At 47.4% G+C, this 21,829-nt stretch overlaps 1 protein-coding gene across 1 annotated transcript in view; it reads left to right on the top strand.

Annotated features, from left to right (window-relative positions):
- The window catches only part of LOC124032360 (FYVE, RhoGEF and PH domain-containing protein 6-like), a 33,216-nt gene that overhangs the window by 5,848 nt on the left and 5,539 nt on the right, over positions 1-21,829 (top strand). Inside the window, exons 3-13 of the mRNA XM_046344713.1 lie at positions 962-1,097; positions 6,381-6,479; positions 8,084-8,235; positions 8,673-8,829; positions 9,007-9,094; positions 13,573-13,623; positions 13,850-13,908; positions 14,006-14,077; positions 15,271-15,339; positions 19,411-19,494; positions 19,689-19,768. Coding sequence (XP_046200669.1) covers positions 962-1,097; positions 6,381-6,479; positions 8,084-8,235; positions 8,673-8,829; positions 9,007-9,094; positions 13,573-13,623; positions 13,850-13,908; positions 14,006-14,077; positions 15,271-15,339; positions 19,411-19,494; positions 19,689-19,768 — 1,047 coding nt within the window. The remainder of the gene's footprint in view (positions 1-961; positions 1,098-6,380; positions 6,480-8,083; positions 8,236-8,672; positions 8,830-9,006; positions 9,095-13,572; positions 13,624-13,849; positions 13,909-14,005; positions 14,078-15,270; positions 15,340-19,410; positions 19,495-19,688; positions 19,769-21,829) is intronic.

The raw sequence follows: 21,829 nt of genomic DNA, 5'->3' as shown, positions 1-21,829 counted from the left end.
GACAGTTACTTAGAGACTATTGTCTTGCATCACTGTCTCGCTCTTTTAGAGGTTTGTTGTGGCCATTTTACCGTCTAGGTCTATTCTGTGCAGAATTTAAAGGTATGGTATCAGTGTCATCGGTACGACCGGCACTAAAAATCAGATGGCGTTTGAAAAATGTTTACTGTGTTCTGTGCCTTGAACCAGTGGCTCAGTGTTTAAGTCAGTGCTGCTCACTTCCACAAAACAGCCATAGAAGCATCTCTACTGTAAACAGGGTATATTGCCTCAGTATTCACAGAGAAGGAGACTACATCAGGTAGCCATTTGCTGTGGCCCAGTTCTAAACAAATCCTATCAAGAGTTCTGCCTAGCCTTTTGCTAGGGTTTAGGATTAGGGTAGGGTTACCGGTTTGGAACCGGGGCTTTCTAATGTTTGGGTTGACCTGTGGCTTACACCTATCCAAACCTTTCATTTCCTCAAGTTCAAGCAGCTAGGAGTAGGGAGGAGTGACTGGTTTGGAACAGAGTCCTTTGTTATGTTTGCGTTGGCAGCAGAGGTGGCATCTAGCCAAACCCCCTCAGCTGGCCCAAGGCATTGCTTTTTGTCTTGATCTTTTATGTTGTGTGTGTGAAGGATTGAATAGTGAAATGTGTTGTCCCTGGTCAGTCTCTATTTAATGTGTGCACTGTGTGGTCACTGCAGGACATGGTGGAAAAGTACTGGACATGATGAGGATTCTTCAGTTAAAAAGACCCCCCTCCATGATAAATTATATCCATACTCAGGCATTTTACTAATCTCACTTTGTTACTAACCTCACCTCCCCAGTTCACTTCTCTCCCTCTTTCACAATTATACACTTTTAAGGTTACACTCTGTCTTCCCACCTCTCCTTTCCCATAGGTGTGAGACTGTGAGTTTCAGGATGTTTCTGTGTGTGTGTGTGTTCCTACTGATCATCTCTTGTTCCAACAGGAGTTCTATAGATGAGGATGTTGGCCCGCTAGATGGTCAGTCCGATGAAGACGTCATGGTGCAGAGTTCAGATGACGAGGACGATGAGAGTTCCTCCTCTAGCAAAGGAGAACCTGAGGAGCCTGAGGAGAGGGAGGTGAGACACTGAGGAGAGGGAGGTGAGACACTGAGGAGAGGGAGGTGAGACACTGAGGAGAGGGAGGTGAGGCACTGAGGAGAGGGAGGTGAGACACTGAGGAGAGGGAGGTGAGACACTGAGGAGAGGGAGGTGAGACACTGAGGAGAGGGAGGTGAGACACTGAGGAGAGGGAGGTGAGACACTGAGGAGAGGGAGGTGAGACACTGAGGAGAGGGAGGTGAGACACTGAGGAGAGGGAGGTGAGGCACTGAGGAGAGGGAGGTGAGGCACTGAGGAGAGGGAGGTGAGGCACTGAGGAGAGGGAGGTGAGACACTGAGGAGAGGGAGGTGAGACACAGGAGAGGGAGGTGAGACACAGGAGAGGGAGGTGACACTGAGGTGAGACACTAAGATGCCTGAAGAGAGGGAGGTTAGACACTGAGAAGCCTCAGGAGAGGGAGGTTAGACACTGAGAAGCCTGAGGAGAGGGAGGTTAGACACTGAGAAGCCTGAGGAGAGGGAGGTGAGACACTGAGGAGAGGGAGGTGAGACACAGGAGAGGGAGGTGACACTGAGGTGAGACACTAAGATGCCTGAAGAGAGGGAGGTGAGACACTGAGAAGCCTCAGGAGAGGGAGGTTAGACACTGAGAAGCCTGAGGAGAGGGAGGTTAGACACTGAGAAGCCTGATGAGAGGGAGGTGAGACACTGAGGAGAGGGAGGTGAGACACTGAGGAGAGGGAGGTGAGACACTGAGAAGCCTGAGGAGAGGGAGGTGAGACACTGAGGAGCCTGAGGAGAGGGAGGTGAGACACTGAGAAGCCTGAGGAGAGGGAGGTGAGACACTGAGAAGCCTGAGGAGAGGGAGGTGAGACACTGATGAGAGGGAGGTGAGACACTGATGAGAGGGAGGTGAGACACTGATGAGAGGGAGGTGAGACACTGAGGAGAGGGAGGTGAGACACTGAGGAGCCTGAGGAGAGGGAGGTGAGACACTGAGGAGAGGGAGGTGAGACACTGAGGAGAGGGAGGTGAGACACTGAGGAGAGGGTGGTGAGACACTGAGGAGAGGGTGGTGAGACACTGAGGAGAGGGTGGTGAGACACTGAGGAGAGGGTGGTGAGACACTGAGGAGAGGGTGGTGAGACACTGAGGAGAGGGAGGTGAGACACTGAGGAGAGGGAGGTGAGACACTGAGGAGAGGGAGGTGAGACACTGAGGAGAGGGAGGTGAGACACTGAGGAGAGGGAGGTGAGACACTGAGAGGGAGGTGAGACACTGAGAGGGAGGTGAGACACTGAGGAGAGGGAGGTGACACTGAGGTGAGACACTGAGATGCCTGAAGAGAGGGAGGTGAGACACTGAGAAGCCTGAGGAGAGGGAGGTGAGACACTGATGAGAGGGTGGTGAGACACTGAGGAGAGACACTGAGAAGCCTGAAGAGAGGGAGGTTAGACACTGAGAAGCCTGAAGAGAGGGAGGTGAGACACTGATGAGAGGGAGGTGAGACACTGATGAGAGGGAGGTGAGACACTGAGGAGAGGGAGGTGAGACACTGAGAAGCCTGATGAGAGGGATTTGAGACACTGATGAGAGGGAGGTGAGACACTGAGGAGAGGGAGGTGAGACACTGAGAAGCCTGAGGAGAGGGTGGTGAGACACTGAGGAGAGGGTGGTGAGACACTGAGGAGAGGGTGGTGAGACACTGAGAAGCCTGAGGAGAGGGAGATGAGACACTGAGGAGAGGGTGGTGAGACACTGAGGAGAGGGAGGTGAGACATTGAGGAGAGGGAGGTGAGACACTGAGGAGAGGGAGGTGAGACACTGAGGAGAGGAGGAGGGGAGGTGAGACACTGAGGAGAGGGAGGTGAGACACTGAGGAGAGGGTGGTGAGACACTGAGGAGAGGGAGGTGAGACACTGAGGAGGGAGGGAGAGGTGAGACACTGAGGAGAGGGAGGTGAGACACTGAGAAGAGGGAGGTGAGACACTGAGGAGAGGGAGGTGAGACACTGAGGAGAGGGAGGTGAGACACTGAGACGCCTGAGGAGAGGGAGGTGAGACACTGAGAAGCCTGAGGAGAGGGAGGTGAGACACTGAGAAGCCTGAGGAGAGGGAGGTGAGACACTGAGGAGCCTGAGGAGAGGGAGGTGAGACACTGAGGAGAGGGAGGTGAGACACTGAGGAGAGGGAGGTGAGACATTGAGGAGAGGGTGGTGAGACACTGAGGAGAGGGTGGTGAGACACTGAGGAGAGGGTGGTGAGACACTGAGGAGAGGGTGGTGAGACACTGAGGAGAGGGTGGTGAGACACTGAGGAGAGGGTGGTGAGACACTGAGAGGGTGGTGAGACACTGAGGAGAGGGTGGTGAGACACTGAGGAGAGGGAGGTGAGACACTGAGGAGAGGGAGGTGAGACACTGAGGAGAGGGTGGTGAGACACTGAGGAGAGGGAGGTGACACTGAGGTGAGACACTGAGATGCCTGAAGAGAGGGAGGTGAGACACTGAGAAGCCTGAGGAGAGGGAGCTGAGACACTGATGAGAGGGTGGTGAGACACTGAGGAGAGACACTGAGATGCCTGAAGAGAGGGAGGTTAGACACTGAGAAGCCTGAGGAGAGGGAGGTGAGACACTGAGGAGAGGGAGGTGAGACACTGAGAAGCCTGATGAGAGGGATTTGAGACACTGATGAGAGGGAGGTGAGACACTGAGGAGAGGGAGGTGAGACACTGAGGAGAGGGAGGTGAGACACTGAGGAGAGGGAGGTGAGACACTGAGGAGAGGGAGGTGAGACACTGAGGAGAGGGAGGTGAGACACTGAGAAGCCTGAGGAGAGGGTGGTGAGACACTGAGGAGAGGGTGGTGAGACACTGAGGAGAGGGTGGTGAGACACTGAGAAGCCTGAGGAGAGGGAGATGAGACACTGAGGAGAGGGTGGTGAGACACTGAGGAGAGGGAGGTGAGACACTGAGGAGAGGGAGGTGAGACACTGAGGAGAGGGAGGTGAGACACTGAGGAGAGGGAGGTGAGACACTGAGGAGAGGGAGGTGAGACACTGAGGAGAGGGAGGTGAGACACTGAGGAGAGGGAGGTGAGACACTGAGGAGAGGGAGGTGAGACACTGAGGAGAGGGAGGTGAGACACTGAGAAGCCTGAGGAGAGGGAGGTGAGACACTGAGAAGCCTGAGGAGAGGGAGGTGAGACACTGAGGAGAGGGAGGTGAGACACTGAGAAGCCTGATGAGAGGGATTTGAGACACTGAGGAGAGGGAGGTGAGACACTGAGGAGAGGGAGGTGAGACACTGAGGAGAGGGAGGTGAGACACTGAGGAGAGGGAGGTGAGAAGCCTGAGGAGAGGGAGGTGAGACACTGAGAAGAGGGAGGTGAGAAGCCTGAGGAGAGGGAGGTGAGAAGCCTGAGGAGAGGGAGGTGAGACACTGAGGAGAGGGAGGTGAGACACTGAGGAGAGGGAGGTGAGACACTGAGGAGAGGGAGGTGAGACACTGAGGAGAGGGAGGTGAGACACTGAGGAGAGGGAGGTGAGACACTGAGGAGAGGGAGGTGAGACACTGAGGAGAGGGAGGTGAGACACTGAGGAGAGGGAGGTGAGACACTGAGGAGGGAGGAGACACTGAGGAGAGGGAGGTGAGACACTGAGGAGAGGGAGGTGAGACACTGAGGAGAGGGAGGTGAGACACTGAGGAGAGGGAGGTGAGACACTGAGGAGAGGGAGGTGAGACACTGAGGAGAGGGAGGTGAGACACTGAGGAGAGGGAGGTGAGACACTGAGAAGCCTGAGGAGAGGGAGGTGAGACACTGAGGAGAGGGAGGTTAGACACTGAGAAGCCTGAGGAGAGGGAGGTGAGACACTGAGGAGAGGGAGGTTAGACACTGAGAAGCCTGAGGAGAGGGAGGTGAGACACTGAGGAGAGGGAGGTTAGACACTGAGAAGCCTGAGGAGAGGGAGGTGAGACACTGAGGAGAGGGAGGTTAGACACTGAGAAGCCTGAGGAGAGGGAGGTGAGACACTGAGGAGAGGGAGGTTAGACACTGAGAAGCCTGAGGAGAGGGAGGTGAGACACTGAGGAGAGGGAGGTTAGACACAGAAGCCTGAGGAGAGGGAGGTGAGACACTGAGTAGAGGGAGGTGAGACACTGAGGAGAGGGAGAAGAGACACTGAGGAGAGGGAGGAGAGACACTGAGGAGAGGGAGGAGAGACACTGAGGAGAGGGAGGTGACACACTGAGGAGAGGGAGGTGAGACACTGAGGAGAGGGAGGTGAGACACTGAGGAGAGGGAGGTGAGACACTGAGGAGAGGGAGGTGAGCCACTGAGGAGAGGGAGGTGAGCCACTGAGGAGAGGGAGGTGAGCCACTGAGGAGAGGGAGGTGAGCCACTGAGGAGAGGGAGGTGAGCCACTGAGGAGAGGGAGGTGAGCCACTGAGGAGAGGGAGGTGAGCCACTGAGGAGAGGGAGGTGAGCCACTGAGGAGAGGGAGGTGAGCCACTGAGGAGAGGGAGGTGAGCCACTGAGAAGCCTGAGGAGAGGAGACACTGAGGAGAGGGAGGTGAGACACTGAGGAGAGGGAGGTGAGACACTGAGGAGAGGGAGGTGAGACACTGAGGAGAGGGAGGTGAGACACTGAGGAGAGGGAGGTGAGACACTGAGGAGAGGGAGGTGAGACACTGAGGAGAGGGAGGTGAGACACTGAGGAGAGGGAGGTGAGACACTGAGGAGAGGGAGGTGAGACACTGAGGAGAGGGAGGTGAGACACTGAGGTGAGGGAGGTTAGACACTGAGAAGCCTGAGAAGAGGGAGGTGAGACACTGAGGAGAGGGAGGTTAGACACTGAGAAGCCTGAGGAGAGGGAGGTGAGACACTGAGGAGAGGGAGGTTAGACACAGAAGCCTGAGGAGAGGGAGGTGAGACACTGAGGAGAGGGAGGTGAGACACTGAGGAGAGGGAGGTGAGACACTGAGGAGAGGGAGGTGAGACACTGAGGAGAGGGAGGTGAGACACTGAGGAGAGGGAGGTGAGACACTGAGGAGAGGGAGGTGAGACACTGAGAAGCCTGAGGAGAGGGTGAGACACTGAGACACTGAGGAGAGGGAGGTGAGACACTGAGGAGAGGGAGGTGAGACACTGAATGTGCCACTTAGCAGACGTTTCTACGCATGTAAAGGGACTTACGGTAACAGTGACGCATGCATTTCTAGGATCTGATCCCTGCAAGTATTGAACCAATAACTTTGGTGAAATGTAGTGATTTATTTGACGTGTTTGTACCTGTGTACGTGCCAGGCTGGCAGTGGTGCCAAGCGGAACAAGATAGTCCACATCGCCAGAGAGATCATGAGCTCCGAGAATGTATTTGTCAACGTCCTGAAGCTTCTCCATATCGTGAGTATTCTGGCACTTATGCCCTCTCTCTACATATTTGATAGCCTATCAACACAGTTCTTGTTGTTGTTTGTATGAAGCCATCTTAGTCTCCAGTCCTGTGGGTTTGTGTTTTTCTGTACGGTATAGTTTTCATCTCGTGAGAAGTCCCGTATGTTCTCCAGACTGCTCCATGTGTGTTTGATTATGCTAACCACTGAGGCACACCCCTTCAGCTGGTCAGAACATGCTCAGCCGGTCAGAACATGCTCAGCCGGTCAGAACATGCTCAGCCGGTCAGAACATGCTCAGCTGGTCAGAACATGCTCAGCGGGTCAGAACATGCTCAGCGGGTCAGAACATGCTCAGCTGGTCAGAACATGCTCAGCTGGTCTGAACATGCACAGCGGGTCAGAACATGCTCAGCCGGTCAGAACATGCTCAGCCGGTCAGAACATGCTCAGACGGTCAGAACATGCTCAGCCGGTCAGAACATGCTCAGAGGGTCAGAACATGCTCAGCGGGTCAGAACATGCTCAGCTGGTCTGAACATGCTCAGCTGGTCTGAACATGCTCAGCCGCTCTGAACACGCTCTGACTCAGCTGCTCTGAACATGCTCTGACTCAGCTGCTCTGAACATGCTCTGACTCAGCTGCTCTGAGCTGGAGTCACTTAATGGTGTTTGTTGAACTCAGTGACTGTATGTTTTGGTCTAACCACTATTTTTCTGGTTAGACCAAAATCTGAACAAATTGTAATAGTAAAATAGCTGACTAGGTTCTGTCTAGGTTCAGTTAGGGATTTTTCAAATGAGTTACACAAGACTAGTTTATTTTTCTCTCGTTGTTTACACATACAGTACATTCCAAGGACTAAGGGGTGGTAGGTCTGCACAGGATATGAAGTGAGAGACTTACGCTGTAGGCTGTGCCACAGATGAACCATGACTGACTGAGTCACTATCTCTGAAACCACACTGTGGGGGAGAGACAGGAAGTTATGCTGTAGGCATGTGTTTGATTCAGCAATCAGACCTTTTTAACCAGATCAGCAACACTTGTGTCCAGTGTAATAGAACATGTATTGGTTGGGGGGGGGCAACAGGGCCTGGGCCCCTTACAGCCAATCTACAGGAGCTCCCTGCAACAGGGCCTGGGCCCCTTACAGCCAATCTACAAGAGCTCCCTGCAACAGGGCCTGGGCCCCTTATAGCCAATCTACAGGAGCTCCCTGCCACAGGGCCTGGGCCCCTTACAGCCAATCTGGTGCGGAATGTGTTGTAATCTGTAGTAAGCCGTTTCATTGCTGCCCTAGCTGTGCCTCATCCTCCCCTCCCCTCCTGCTACCCTCTACTCTTTAAGGACTGGGGGTGTGGGGGGGTTCCTGGAAACAGGGCTATAATGGAAGGCTGTTTAGTATAGAGGTCACGGGTCGAGGAGGACTCGTCCTTCAGATCTAAAGTGAACTGAAATGTTCGCAGTTTAGAATGTTTGATGGGATTGTAGCCGAACACTTTTCTGTGTTCTCTAAAAAGAATACCCACGATATACAGACTCATGCTGTCTGTGTGGTGTGTTGCCTGTATGTCTCTCCCTCTGACCCGTCTCTCCCTCTCCCTCTACAGGATTTCCGTGACGCGGTGGCGAAGGCTTCTCGTCCGAGTGGGAAGCCTATTATAGAGGAGGCTATTCTGAACCAGATCCTGTACTATCTGCCCCAGCTCTACGAACTGAACCAGGACCTGCTCAGAGAGCTGGAGGACAGGGTCGCCCAGTGGTACTGTACTAGTTTAGAACAATCTAATTTTCACAGTACCGTGCCAACCTGAACCGATCTGTGCTGGAACGAACGTTATGTTTTCGTATGGTCCATAACCAGGTCACCTCAGTACAGCTCGTCTTTGATTGACACTGTAGTGTGAAAAGGGTGTAATTCAGAATTAATCAAATTAATAGAATGAATCAATTCCTATGACCAGAGCCACCACTAACTGATCTCCATCAACATCCCTTTAATGAATCATGACGAAGGAATTACACCTACATAAATCACTATCAGCCCTGAGGTAAACCACACATCAAAATCACATGGTAAATCTAAGCTTGACTGGCTAAATGTTGCATCTCTCACCAATCCTGTGATCGCTCTGACTGAAATAAATCAGAGACTCCATCTCTCTCTCTCAATGTCTGAGCCTTTGTTTCATTGATCAGGGATGAACATGGTCGTCTAGCCGACATCTTTGTGAAGAAAGGGCCTTATCTGAAGATGTATTCCACATACATCCGAGAGTTTGACAAGAATGTGGCCCTACTAGACGAGCATAGCAGGAAGAATCCAGCCTTCGCTGCAGTGGTGCGGGAATTTGAGGTAAACCGTCTCACTGGGTCAACCCGTTTTGGTGCGTTGTTGCTTGAAGGCGTGGTTTGTGATATGCTTTCTTTGTGGGTCTTGGTGTTGATGTGTGTGTGTGTTTGGCTTTCTGTCTGCATGTTTGTGTCTGCTAGTGTGTGTTGTAAATCATGTTTTTCTGACTCTGTGTCTCAGGCTGGTCCTCGCTGTGCCAGTCTGGCTCTGAGGCATTACCTGCTGAAGCCTGTTCAGAGGATCCCTCAGTATCAGATGCTGCTCACAGGTAAACTGCAACAGAGTGTGTGGTTATTTTGGGCCGTGTTCCTGGACAATATCAGGATTAGACTATTATAATTCAAAAATGTGCACAGAGAGATGTAACAAGATTGCTAAATCATTGCACATAATTACCGTAAAGAACTCCTCCCACTTTTTTATTTAAAAAAAAAAAGATTTAAAAAAAACCTTTTTTAACTAGTCAAGTCAGTTAAGAACAAATTCTTATTTTCAACGACGGCCTAGGAACAGTGGGTTAACTGCCTGTTCAGGGGCAGAATGACAGAACGACCTTGTCAGCTCGGGGATATGAACTTGCAACCTTTTCATCGGTAAGACGAGCAAATTCAGGCATGACATGCCAGCAACAAATGCAGCCACTAAGTATAACTGACCAAATTATGAAAGACAATCATTGTAATTTTGAGTGTGGAAGAGGTGAAAAAATGGTTGTTTATCAACAATGACAAGCCACCTGGGTCTGACAACTTGGATGGAAAATTACTATAGGGAAGGACATTCAACAAGCGCTTACACAAATGACTGATGATTGGCTCAGAGAAAACTGATGATAAAAAGATTGTGGGAGCTGTTTTGTTAGACTTCAGTGCGGCTTTTGATATTATCGATCGTAGTCTGCTGGTGGGAAAAACGTATGTGTTATGGCTTTACACCCCCTACACCCCCTGCGATCAGGTGGATAAAGAGTTACCTGTCTTTAGAACACAGAGGGTGTTTTGGCTTTACACCCCCTGCTATCATGTGGATAAAGAGTTAGCTGTCTAATAGAACACTGAGGGTGTTCTTTAATGGAAGCCTCTCCAACATAATCCAGGTAGAATCAGGAATTCCACAGGACAGCTGTCTAAACCCGTTAGTTCTTTTCAATCTTTACTAACAACATGCCACTGACTTTGAGTAAAGCCAGTGTGTCTATGATTCAACACTATACACGTCAGCTACTACAGCGACTGAAATGACTGCAACACTTAACAAAGAGCTGCAGTTAGTTTCAGAACGGGTGGCTAGAAATAAATTAGTCCTAAATATTTCTAAAACTAAAAAGCATTGTATTTCGGACAAATCCTTCACTAAACCCTAAACCTCAACTTAATCTTGTAATGAATAATGTGGAAATTGAGCAAGTTGAGGTGAGTAACCCTGGATTGTAAACTGTCATGGCCAAAACATGTTGATGCAACAATAGCTAAGATGGGGAGAAGTCTGTCCATAATAAAGCGTTTCTCTACCTTAACAACACTACCAACAAAGGCAGGTCCTACAGGCCTTAGTTTTGTTGCACCTGAACTACTGTCCAGTCGCCAATATAGAGGGACTTAGGAACATTTATAATTGGCTCAGAACAGAGCAGCATGGAGGGCCCTTCAATGTACACAGAGAGCTAACATTAATAATATGAATGTAAAACTCTCATGGCTCAAAGTGGAGGAGAGATTGACTTCATCACTACTTGTTTTTGTAAGAAGTGTTGACATGCTGAATGCACAGAAATGCCTAGCATACAGCTTGGACACATATACATACCCCACGAGACATGCCACCAGAGGTCTCTTCACAGTCCCCAAGTCCAGAACAGACTATGGGAGGCGCATAGTACTACATAGAGCCATGACTACATGGAACTCTATTCCACAGTACTACATAGAGCCATGACTACATGGATGGGCGAGGGGACGGTTTAAAATTATACTGTTACACACAGTACTACATAGAGCCATGACTACATGGAACTATATTCCACAGTACTACATAGAGCCATGACTACATGGAACTCTATTCCACAGTACTACATAGAGCCATGACTACATGGAACTCTATTCCACAGTACTACATAGAGCCATGACTACATGGAACTCTATTCCACAGTACTACATAGAGCCATGACTACATGGAACTCTATTCCACAGTACTACATAGAGCCATGACTACATGGAACTCTATTCCACAGTACTACATAGAGACATGACTACATGGAACTCTATTCCACAGTACTACATAGAGCCATGACTACATGGAACTCTATTCCACAGTACTACACAGAGCCATGACTACATGGAACTCTATTCCACAGTACTACACAGAGCCATGACTACATGGAACTCTATTCCACAGTACTACACAGAGCCATGACTACATGGAACTCTATTCCACAGTACTACATAGAGCCATGACTACATGGAACTCTATTCCACAGTACTACATAGAGCCATGACTACATGGAACTCTATTCCACAGTACTACACAGAGCCATGACTACATGGAACTCTATTCCACAGTACTACACAGAGCCATGACTACATGGAACTCTATTCCACAGTACTACACAGAGACATGACTACATGGAACTCTATTCCACAGTACTACACAGAGACATGACTACATGGAACTCTATTCCACAGTACTACATAGAGCCATGACTACATGGAACTCTATTCCACAGTACTACATAGAGCCATGACTACATGGAACTCTATTCCACAGTACTACATAGAGCCATGACTACATGGAACTCTATTCCACAGTACTACATAGAGCCATGACTACATGGAACTCTATTCCACAGTACTACATAGAGACATGACTACATGGAACTCTATTCCACAGTACTACATAGAGCCATGACTACATGGAACTCTATTCCACAGTACTACACAGAGACATGACTACATGGAACTCTATTCCACAGTACTACATAGAGCCATGACTACATGGAACTCTATTCCACAGTACTACATAGAGACATGACTACATGGAACTCTATTCCACAGTACTACATAGAGCCATGACTACATGGAACTCTATTCCACAGTACTACATAGAGCCATGACTACATGGAACTCTATTCCACAGTACTACACAGAGACATGACTACATGGAACTCTATTCCACAGTACTACACAGAGACATGACTACATGGAACTCTATTCCACAGTACTACATAGAGACATGACTACATGGAACTCTATTCCACAGTACTACATAGAGCCATGACTACATGGAACTCTATTCCACAGTACTACATAGAGCCATGACTACATGGAACTCTATTCCACAGTACTACATAGAGCCATAACTACATGGAACTCTATTCCACAGTACTACATAGAGCCATAACTACATGGAACTCTATTCCACAGTACTACACAGAGCCATGACTACATGGAACTCTATTCCACAGTACTACACAGAGCCATGACTACATGGAACTCTATTCCACAGTACTACACAGAGCCATGACTACATGGAACTCTATTCCACAGTACTACACAGAGCCATGACTACATGGAACTCTATTCCACAGTACTACACAGAGCCATGACTACATGGAACTCTATTCCACAGTACTACATAGAGCCATGACTACATGGAACTCTATTCCACAGTACTACATAGAGCCATGACTACATGGAACTCTATTCCACAGTACTACATAGAGCCATGACTACATGGAACTCTATTCCACAGTACTACATAGAGCCATGACTACATGGAACTCTATTCCACAGTACTACACAGAGACATGACTACATGGAACTCTATTCCACAGTACTACACAGAGCCATGACTACATGGAACTCTATTCCACAGTACTACACAGAGCCATGACTACATGGAACTCTATTCCACAGTACTACACAGAGCATGACTACATGGAACTCTATTCCACAGTACTACACAGAGACATGACTACATGGAACTCTATTCCACATCAGGTAACTGATGCCATCAGTAAAATCAGATGTTAAAAACAGATAAAAATACACGTTATGGAACAATGGGGGACTGTGAAGAGAGAGACACGCATATACACATAATAAGACACACACACGTACATATTGATTTTGTGTTGTAGATGTGTGGTATTGGTGGAGTAGTAGTGAGGGAACACACTTAATATGTTGTGAAAGGTGTTATGAAATCGAATGTCATGTAATATTTTAAATTGTATATAACTACCTTAGTGGTGCTGGACCGCAGGAAGAGTAGCTGCTTGGGATCCTTAATAAATACAAATTATTTGAGGGAACTGTGCGAATTTGTGAAGTAAGCTAAATGGTGTCACGTCGCCCTCTACTGGTCAGAGACGTTCAAAACATGTCGAGAATTTTCCAGCTACTCCTCAAGCCACTCAAACTCGGATTTTGAAGCGCGGTCCAAATCTGATTCGATGATATAACGAGCTTTAACGTGCCAGAGGGTTTAGCATCGCACGAGACTAATGTGAAAAAATGCCTTTCACCACGTCACTCTTGTATAATTCCATTTCTCAAAGCACCTTTTTTTGTTGTTGTATATCAGGATTTTCACATTTTTACATTACAGGAATTTCCTATACAATTCGATGCGTAGGTAGTAACAAAGGCACCTGTATTGACCTATTGAACTGCCGATTGGCTGTTCCTAGTGTAGCATCATTGGATAGAGTATGTTTTTAATGTTCTCTAAAATGGTGTGTCATTTCAGACTACCTGAAGAACCTGTCTCCAGACTCGGCAGATTACAAAGACACACAAGGTAAAGCAAAACACTTGGTATCATGGTCAAGGATGTCCTCTGCATAAAATAATTATAATACTTATTCCCCTCAAAAGCACAAGGTCTCCACATTTACTGTAGAGACCAGGACAAACGTAGTAGCTGTAATAAGACGAAAGTGAACCAGGAAGTCTGGGGGGTTAAATGTGTTTATATTAGTAATATAATAGTAGCCTAATCCCTGTATCTCCATATCCACCCACAGCTGCTCTGGGCATCGTGAAGGAGGTGGCCAACCATGCCAATGACATCATGAAACAGGGGGTGAGATGGAAGAACATCATTTTAATTCACTGCCTTTATGACCAGACCTGTGGTGGAATATTCACTTTTATTTATTTATCCCTTTTTTTTCTCTCAGGATAACTTCCAGAAGCTGATTCAGGTTCAGTGCCGTCTGAACGGACACCATGAGATCGTCCTGCCTGGGAGGGTGGGTATCAGCAGGGACCTCCCTGGCTCACTGAGAGGAATTTGGGTTTTTCATTGATTATGGATTGGCTTCTAAAGAGTTAAATCACTGGTGTCTGATAGGTGGTGTGTTAGTGAAAGAGTTAAATCACTGGTGTCTGATGTGTGGTGTGTTACTGAAAGAGTTAAATCACTGGTGTCTGATGTGTGATGTGTTAGTGAAAGAGTTAAATCACTGGTGTCTGATGTGTGGTGTGTTACTGAAAGAGTTAAATCACTGGTGTCTGATGTGTGGTGTGTTACTGAAAGAGTTAAATCACTGGTGTCTGATGTGTGGTGTGTTACTGAAAGAGTTAAATCACTGGTGTCTGATAGGTGGTGTGTTAGTGAAAGAGTTAAATCACTGGTGTCTGATGTGTGGTGTGTTACTGAAAGAGTTAAATCACTGGTGTCTGATGTGTGGTGTGTTAGTGAAAGAGTTAAATCACTGGTGTCTGATGTGTGGTGTGTCTGATGTGTGGTGTGTTACTGAAAGAGTTAAATCACTGGTGTCTGATGTGTGGTGTGTTACTGAAAGAGTTAAATCACTGGTGTCTGATGTGTGGTGTGTTAGTGAAAGAGTTAAATCACTGGTGTCTGATGTGTGGTGTGTTACTGAAAGAGTTAAATCACTGGTGTCTGATGTGTGGTGTGTTAGTGAAAGAGTTAAATCACTGGTGTCTGATGTGTGGTGTGTTAGTGAAAGAGTTAAATCACTGGTGTCTGATGTGTGTGTTAAATCACTGTGTTATGTGTGGTGTGTTACTGAAAGAGTTAAATCACTGGTGTCTGATGTGTGGTGTGTTACTGAAAGAGTTAAATCACTGGTGTCTGATGTGTGGTGTGTTACTGAAAGAGTTAAATCACTGGTGTCTGATGTGTGGTGTGTTACTGAAAGAGTTAAATCACTGGTGTCTGATAGGTGGTGTGTTAGGGAAATAGTTAAATCACTGGTGTCTGATGTGTTCCAGGTGTTACTGAAAGAGTTAAATCACTGGTGTCTGATGTGTGGTGTGTTACTGAGAGTTAAATCACTGGTGTCTGATGTGTTCCAGGTGTTCCTGAAAGAGTTAAATCACTGGTGTGTGGTGTGTTACTGAGAGTTAAATCACTGGTGTCTGATGTGTTCCAGGTGTTCCTGAAAGAGTTCAATCACTGGTCTCTGATGTGTTCCAGGTGTTCCTGAAAGAGGGTGTTCTGATGAAGCTCTCCAGGAAGGTCATGCAGCCCAGGATGTTCTTCTTGGTGAGTAGGAAACAAAATGAGCCTTTCTTAATTTGACTCGTTCTGATAGTGCCTTCTGATTTGTCCCTACTGAACTCTACCCAGCTGTGTCTCCTTCCTTCCTCTCACCACATGTATCGGATCATGAGATCGGATCATAGCCATAGGAAGTACCCCCCCCCCCCAGTTTCTATCTACAAGCCATCAGACTACTGAACACTTGAACTGCACTGACCACCTGCTCTGACTCTCCACACCTTAGCACGCATGCACTCACTAACACACACACCACACTACACCACACACACACTGGCATCTGGCATCTCCTACCGGTGGGCCTGGCATCTCCTACCGGTGGGCCTGGCATCTCCTACCGGTGGGCCTGGCATCTCCTACCGGTGGGCCTGGCATCTCCTACCGGTGGGCCTGGCATCTCCTACCGGTGCGCCTGGCATCTCCTACCGGTGCGCCTGGCATCTCCTACCGGTGCGCCTGGCATCTCCTACCGGTGCGCCTGGCATCTCCTACCGCCTGGCATCTCCTACCGGTGTGCCTGGCATCTCCTACCGGTGCGCCTGGCATCTCCTACCGGTGGGCCTGGCATCTCCTGTGTGTGGCATCTCCTACCGGTGCGCCTGGCATCTCCTACCGGTGGGCCTGGCATCTCCTACCGGTGCTCCTGGCATCTCCTACCATACTGTACCCCATTCAAAGGCACCTCACTTTTGTCTTTCCCGTTTCCCCTTTGAATGGCACACATACACAATCCATGTCTCAAGACTTAAAAATCCTTCTTTAACTCGTTTCCTCCCCATCTACACTGATTGAAGTTGCTTTTACAAGTGACATCAATAAAGGATCATAGCTTTCACCTGGATTCACCTGGTCAGTCTGCAATACCGTTGGAAAGTATTCAGACCCCTTGACTTTTTCCACATTTTGTTACATTACAGCCTTATTCTAAAATTGATTAAATAGTTTTTTTTCAGCAATCTACACACAATATCCCATAATGACATCACAATACCCCATAATGACATCACAATACCCCATAATGACATCACAATACCCCATAATGACATCACAATACCCCATAATGACATCACAATACCCCATAATGACATCACAATACCCCATAATGACAAAGCGAAAACAGGTTTTTAGAAATGTGTGCAAATTTATATTTGCAAATTTATGTAAGTATTGAGACCCTTTGCTATTAGACTCGAAATTGAGCTCAGGTGCATCCTGTTTCCATGGCTCATCCTTGATGTTTTTACAACTTAATCGGAGTCCACCTGTGGTAATTTCAATTGATTGGACATGATTTGGAAAGGCACACACCTGTCTATATAACGTCCCATAGTTGACAGTGCATGTCAGAGCAAAAACCAAGCCATGAGGTCGAAGGAATTGTCCGTAGAGCTCCGAGACAGGATTGTGTCGAGGCACAGATCTGGGAAAGGGTACCAAAAAATGTCTGCAGCATTGAAGGTCCCCAAGAACAGCACTCCACCAATCAGGCCTTTAGGGTAGAGTGGCTAGACGGAAGGCACTCCACCAATCAGGCCTTTAGGGTAGAGTGGCTAGACGGAAGGCACTCCTCAGTAAAAGGCACATGACAGCCCGCTTGGGGTTTTCCAAAAAGCACCTAAAGATTCTCTGGTCTGATGAAACCAAGGTTGAACTCTTTGGCCTGAATGCCAAGCGTCACGTCTGGAGGAAACCTGGCACCATCCCTACGGTGAAGCATGGTGGTGGCAGCATCATGCTGTGGGGATGTTTTTCAGCGGCAGGGACTGGGAGACTAGTCAGGATTGAGGCTAAGCTGAAAGGAGCCTTGTACAGAGAGATCCTTGATGACAGCCTGCCCCAGAGTGCTCAGGACCTCCCACTGGGGCACCGGTTCACCTTCCAACAGGACAACGACCCTGAGCACACAGCCAAGACAACACAGGAGTGGCTTCGGGACAAGTCTCTGAATGTCCTTTAGTGGCTCAGCCAGGGCCCAGACTTGAACTCGATAGAACATCTCTGGAGAGACCTGAAAATAGCTGTGCAGCAATGCTCCCCATCCAACCTGACAGAGCTTGAGAGGATCTGCAGAGAATATTGGGAGAAACTTCCCAAATACAGGTGTGTCAAGCTTGTAGCGTCATACCCAAGAAGACTTCAAGACTGTAATCGCTGCCAAAGGTGCTTCAACAAAGTACTGAGTAAATGGTCTGAATACTTATGCAAATGTGATATTTCAGTTTTTTTATTTTAATAAATTAGCAAAAATGTATTGATGAGGAACATAAAGGCTGTAAAAAAATGTGGAAGGGGTCTGAATACTTTCCAACAGCAGTGTATGTCATGGAAGGTGTCTATGTACACTCAGTGAAATTTAAGCTACACATCACAACTGCTGCTTCCAGACTCTTATTATTGTTATTATTATTGCTAAATACTACACAATTTAAACACTACCACCCCCCCCCCAATACCCCTTCTCCAAAGGACGTGTAAATATTGGATTATAAACTGTGCTTTCCTGTTTTATAATTATGCAAAAATATATATATTCTACTGAGACATTTAATTTACATTCTTATATTTGATTGGTTCTTATTGTTGTTGCATTGTTGAGAAGGAACCTGCATGTGAGCACGGAAGCCTAGGGCATGTAAGGAACCTGCATGTGAGCACGGAAGCCTAGGGCATGTAAGGAACCTGCATGTGAGCACGGAAGCCTAGGGCATGTAAGGAACCTGCATGTGAGCACGGAAGCCTAGGGCATGTAAGGAACCTGCATGTGAGCACGAAAGCCTAGGGCATGTAAGGAACCTGCATGTGAGCACGGAAGCCTAGGGCATGTAAGGAACCTGCATGTGAGCACGGAAGCCTAGGGCATGTAAGGAACCTGCATGTGAGCACGGAAGCCTAGGGCATGTAAGGAACCTGCATGTGAGCACGGAAGCCTAGGGCATGTAAGGAACCTGCATGTGAGCACGGAAGCCTAGGGCATGTAAGGAACCTGCATGTGAGCACGGAAGCCTAGGGCATGTAAGGAACCTGCATGTGAGCACGGAAGCCTAGGGCATTTAAGGAACCTGCATGTGAGCACGGAAGCCTAGGGCATGTAAGGAACCTGCATGTGAGCACGGAAGCCTAGGGCATGTAAGGAACCTGCATGTGAGCACGGAAGCCTAGGGCATGTAAGGAACCTGCATGTGAGGAACCTGCATGTGAGCACGGAAGCCTAGGGCATGTAAGGAACCTGCATGTGAGCACGGAAGCCTAGGGCATGTAAGGAACCTGCATGTGAGCACGGAAGCCTAGGGCATGTAAGGAACCTGCATGTGAGCACGGAAGCCTAGGGCATGTAAGGAACCTGCATGTGAGCACGGAAGCCTAGGGCATGTAAGGAACCTGCATGTGAGCACGGAAGCCTAGGGCATTTAAGGAACCTGCATGTGAGCACGGAAGCCTAGGGCATGTAAGGAACCTGCATGTGAGCACGGAAGCCTAGGGCATGTAAGGAACCTGCATGTGAGCACGGAAGCCTAGGGCATGTAAGGAACCTGCATGTGAGCACGGAAGCCTAGGGCATGTAAGGAACCTGCATGTGAGCACGGAAGCCTAGGGCATGTAAGGAACCTGCATGTGAGCACGGAAGCCTAGGGCATTTAAGGAACCTGCATGGTGGACGGAAGCCTAGGGCATTTAAGGAACCTGCATGTGAGCACGGAAGCCTAGGGCATTTAAGGAACCTGCATGGTGGACGGAAGCCTAGGGCATTTAAGGAACCTGCATGGTGGACGGAAGCCTAGGGCATTTAAGGAACCTGCATGGTGGACGGAAGCCTAGGGCATTTAAGGAACCTGCATGGTGGACGGAAGCCTAGGGCATTTAAGGAACCTGCATGTGAGCACGGAAGCCTAGGGCATTTAAGGAACCTGCATGGTGGACGGAAGCCTAGGGCATGTAAGGAACCTGCATGGTGGACGCCGTATACCATGTTTATCCTGACCAGGCGACTAATAAACCTTTAAACTCTCGAGTGTTGATGAGCGATTCCAGTGAATAAATGTGTTTGTGTTTAACCAGTTCAACGACACGTTGCTGTACACCACACCAGTTCAATCTGGCCAGTTCAAACTCAACAACATGCTGTCTCTGACTGGGATGAAGGTGAGAGCTCATCAACTGTGTCTGAAATTGTACCCTATTCCCTATATAGTGCACTAATTCTGGCCAGAGCCACATAAAGCAGTATAGATACATTTCAGATGAGTTTATAGTTTTAAATGTTCCACAACAAAACAATGTTATTTACCTGATAAGAGAGCATGTAATAGTTATGTTAAAAATGAATGTAATTGCAGGTCAGCAAGCCCAGCCAAGAGGCCTTTCAGAATGAGCTGACCATTGAGAGTGTGGAACGCTCATTCATACTCTCTGGCAGGTGAGAACCGGTCACAATATAGAGCAAGTTGTAATGCTTCATATTTAAGCAATAAGGCCTGAGGGAGTGTAGTTTATACCACGGCTAAGGGCTGTTCTTATGCACGATGCAACGCAGAGTGCCTGGATACAGCCCTTAGCCGTGGTATATTGGCCATATATCACAAAACACCTGAGGTGCCTTATTGCTATTATAAACTGGTCATCAACGTAATTAGAGCAGTAAAAATAAATGTTTTGTCATACACTCCCTGTCAGCCAATCAGCATTCAGGGCTCGAGCCACCCAGGTTATAATACTGATTATTAGCATGAATGAAGCTATATAATCGCTTATAAAAGGGATTATTGAACATGGCTGGCGACATTTAGTCAGGATCGGTATGAGATTATTATAAGACATTATAACAGGATTCATACATTCTTATGACTAGGGCACATGACCCTTTAGTCTTTAAGCTCTGATGCTGCTGGTTATTAGTTGTCTACCAAACTTGCTAACTGCCTGATACTCAGCACTCTATTGTCCCTCTAATCACTCTGACAATGCTAATGTAATTGAAAATCTAATCAAACACTTCACGAGAGCCCATGAGCTCATGTTGCGCAACATTTCTATAGGCTATGCGATTGTGCGAGAAAACAGAGTGATGGCCTCTATTAAAAAGAGGAGGACCCCATCAGCTTTCTATAGGGTAGGTCTACTACATTTATTTCTCAACTTTCCCAATATTAAGCACATGCTTATATTTACCACAGGAGTATAGCCTACCTGGCTGGCATGAAAATAAACCACGGGAAAAGCATCCTCCATTTGTTATTTAAGTGCATAGATGACAGGTATTTTTCCCTGCTGCCCCTGTTTCAAGACAGGTGCATGATAATAATCCATTCTAATTCAAAACAAATGTCACACATATTATTTAGTATATTTTAAGACAAGATTAAATTAACAATAGTCTGATGGGTGACAATATTAGCCTATCACGTGTGAATGATATATTATCAGTTGTGAATGATGCCCATCATAAGAAACAATGCCTTCGAAATACAGTCGCACACCTCAGGTAGCCTAGCCCATATTTTAAATAAGGTTTGTAATCACAACTAAAGTGGCCAAATAACTTCTTAAAATGAAGCACATTAATCCTCTTTACAAGGGGTGTAGAGACTAACTTGTATTTATAAGCAGTGGGTGAGTTTCAAGTTTAGGGAAGATAATTTTCACCATAAAAATGCATCTTTATAATAAAGCATAACATGTATAATTGCATGTGGTCATTTAAGAGAATGGTGTTTTCCCGCTAAACTTATAGCACAACCATGCTGCCCGTATAATGTGAAATAATAGCCCAATAGTATATCAACATGTTATTCTAAACGTTCTAATCTGTTGAGTCAGCCACATTGCATAAAACAGACCCGATCACGTGACGGAGAGCGGTGTGAGTGAGAGACGTTTCAGATCGCGCAGCACACACCCGGAGAAGGGCACATTATGAAGTACTTGTCAAATTGTGAATGATAGACTATTGGCGTGTGTACAGCCTGCGCAAAAAAACTAAGCAGAGCTCATGACTTCCAAGCGACTTTTTTCCAAATCATCAGTCTCATCACGCAGCCTTACAACGTATTAAAAATCAAAACATATAGCCCAACGTTTGTAGAGCAACTAAAGTAACCGCTCAACACAGAATATGTGTTCACTCCCTCAAATCGTTTGGAGAAAATATCCTTTCTATTTTATTCAGCTTTATTCAGTTGTGCTCTTCATACTATAAAATATTATAAATGATAAGCAAGTCTTGTCTGCTAAATGAACTAGTCTGGCCCACAGCCATTTGGCATAGCCACATCGGGACCTAACATTAGGACAACTCAGAGTATGCTATTATTTTTTGCTGAAATAGACTACATTTTCCTCATATCATGCTTCAGACTTTAGACTTGCCTAAAATAATGGATTTATTGTGAAGGTGTAGGCTATATTACATGGATTTATTAGCCTATAATCCTTTTAAAAAGGTATATGTGCTGAAGCCAGGAGTTGCTAAATGTGTTTA

The sequence above is a fragment of the Oncorhynchus gorbuscha genome, linkage group LG01 (genome assembly GCF_021184085.1).
Source record: "Oncorhynchus gorbuscha isolate QuinsamMale2020 ecotype Even-year linkage group LG01, OgorEven_v1.0, whole genome shotgun sequence".
Taxonomy (NCBI): Eukaryota; Metazoa; Chordata; class Actinopteri; order Salmoniformes; family Salmonidae; genus Oncorhynchus; species Oncorhynchus gorbuscha.
This window is presented reverse-complemented; position numbering and strand designations above follow the sequence as displayed.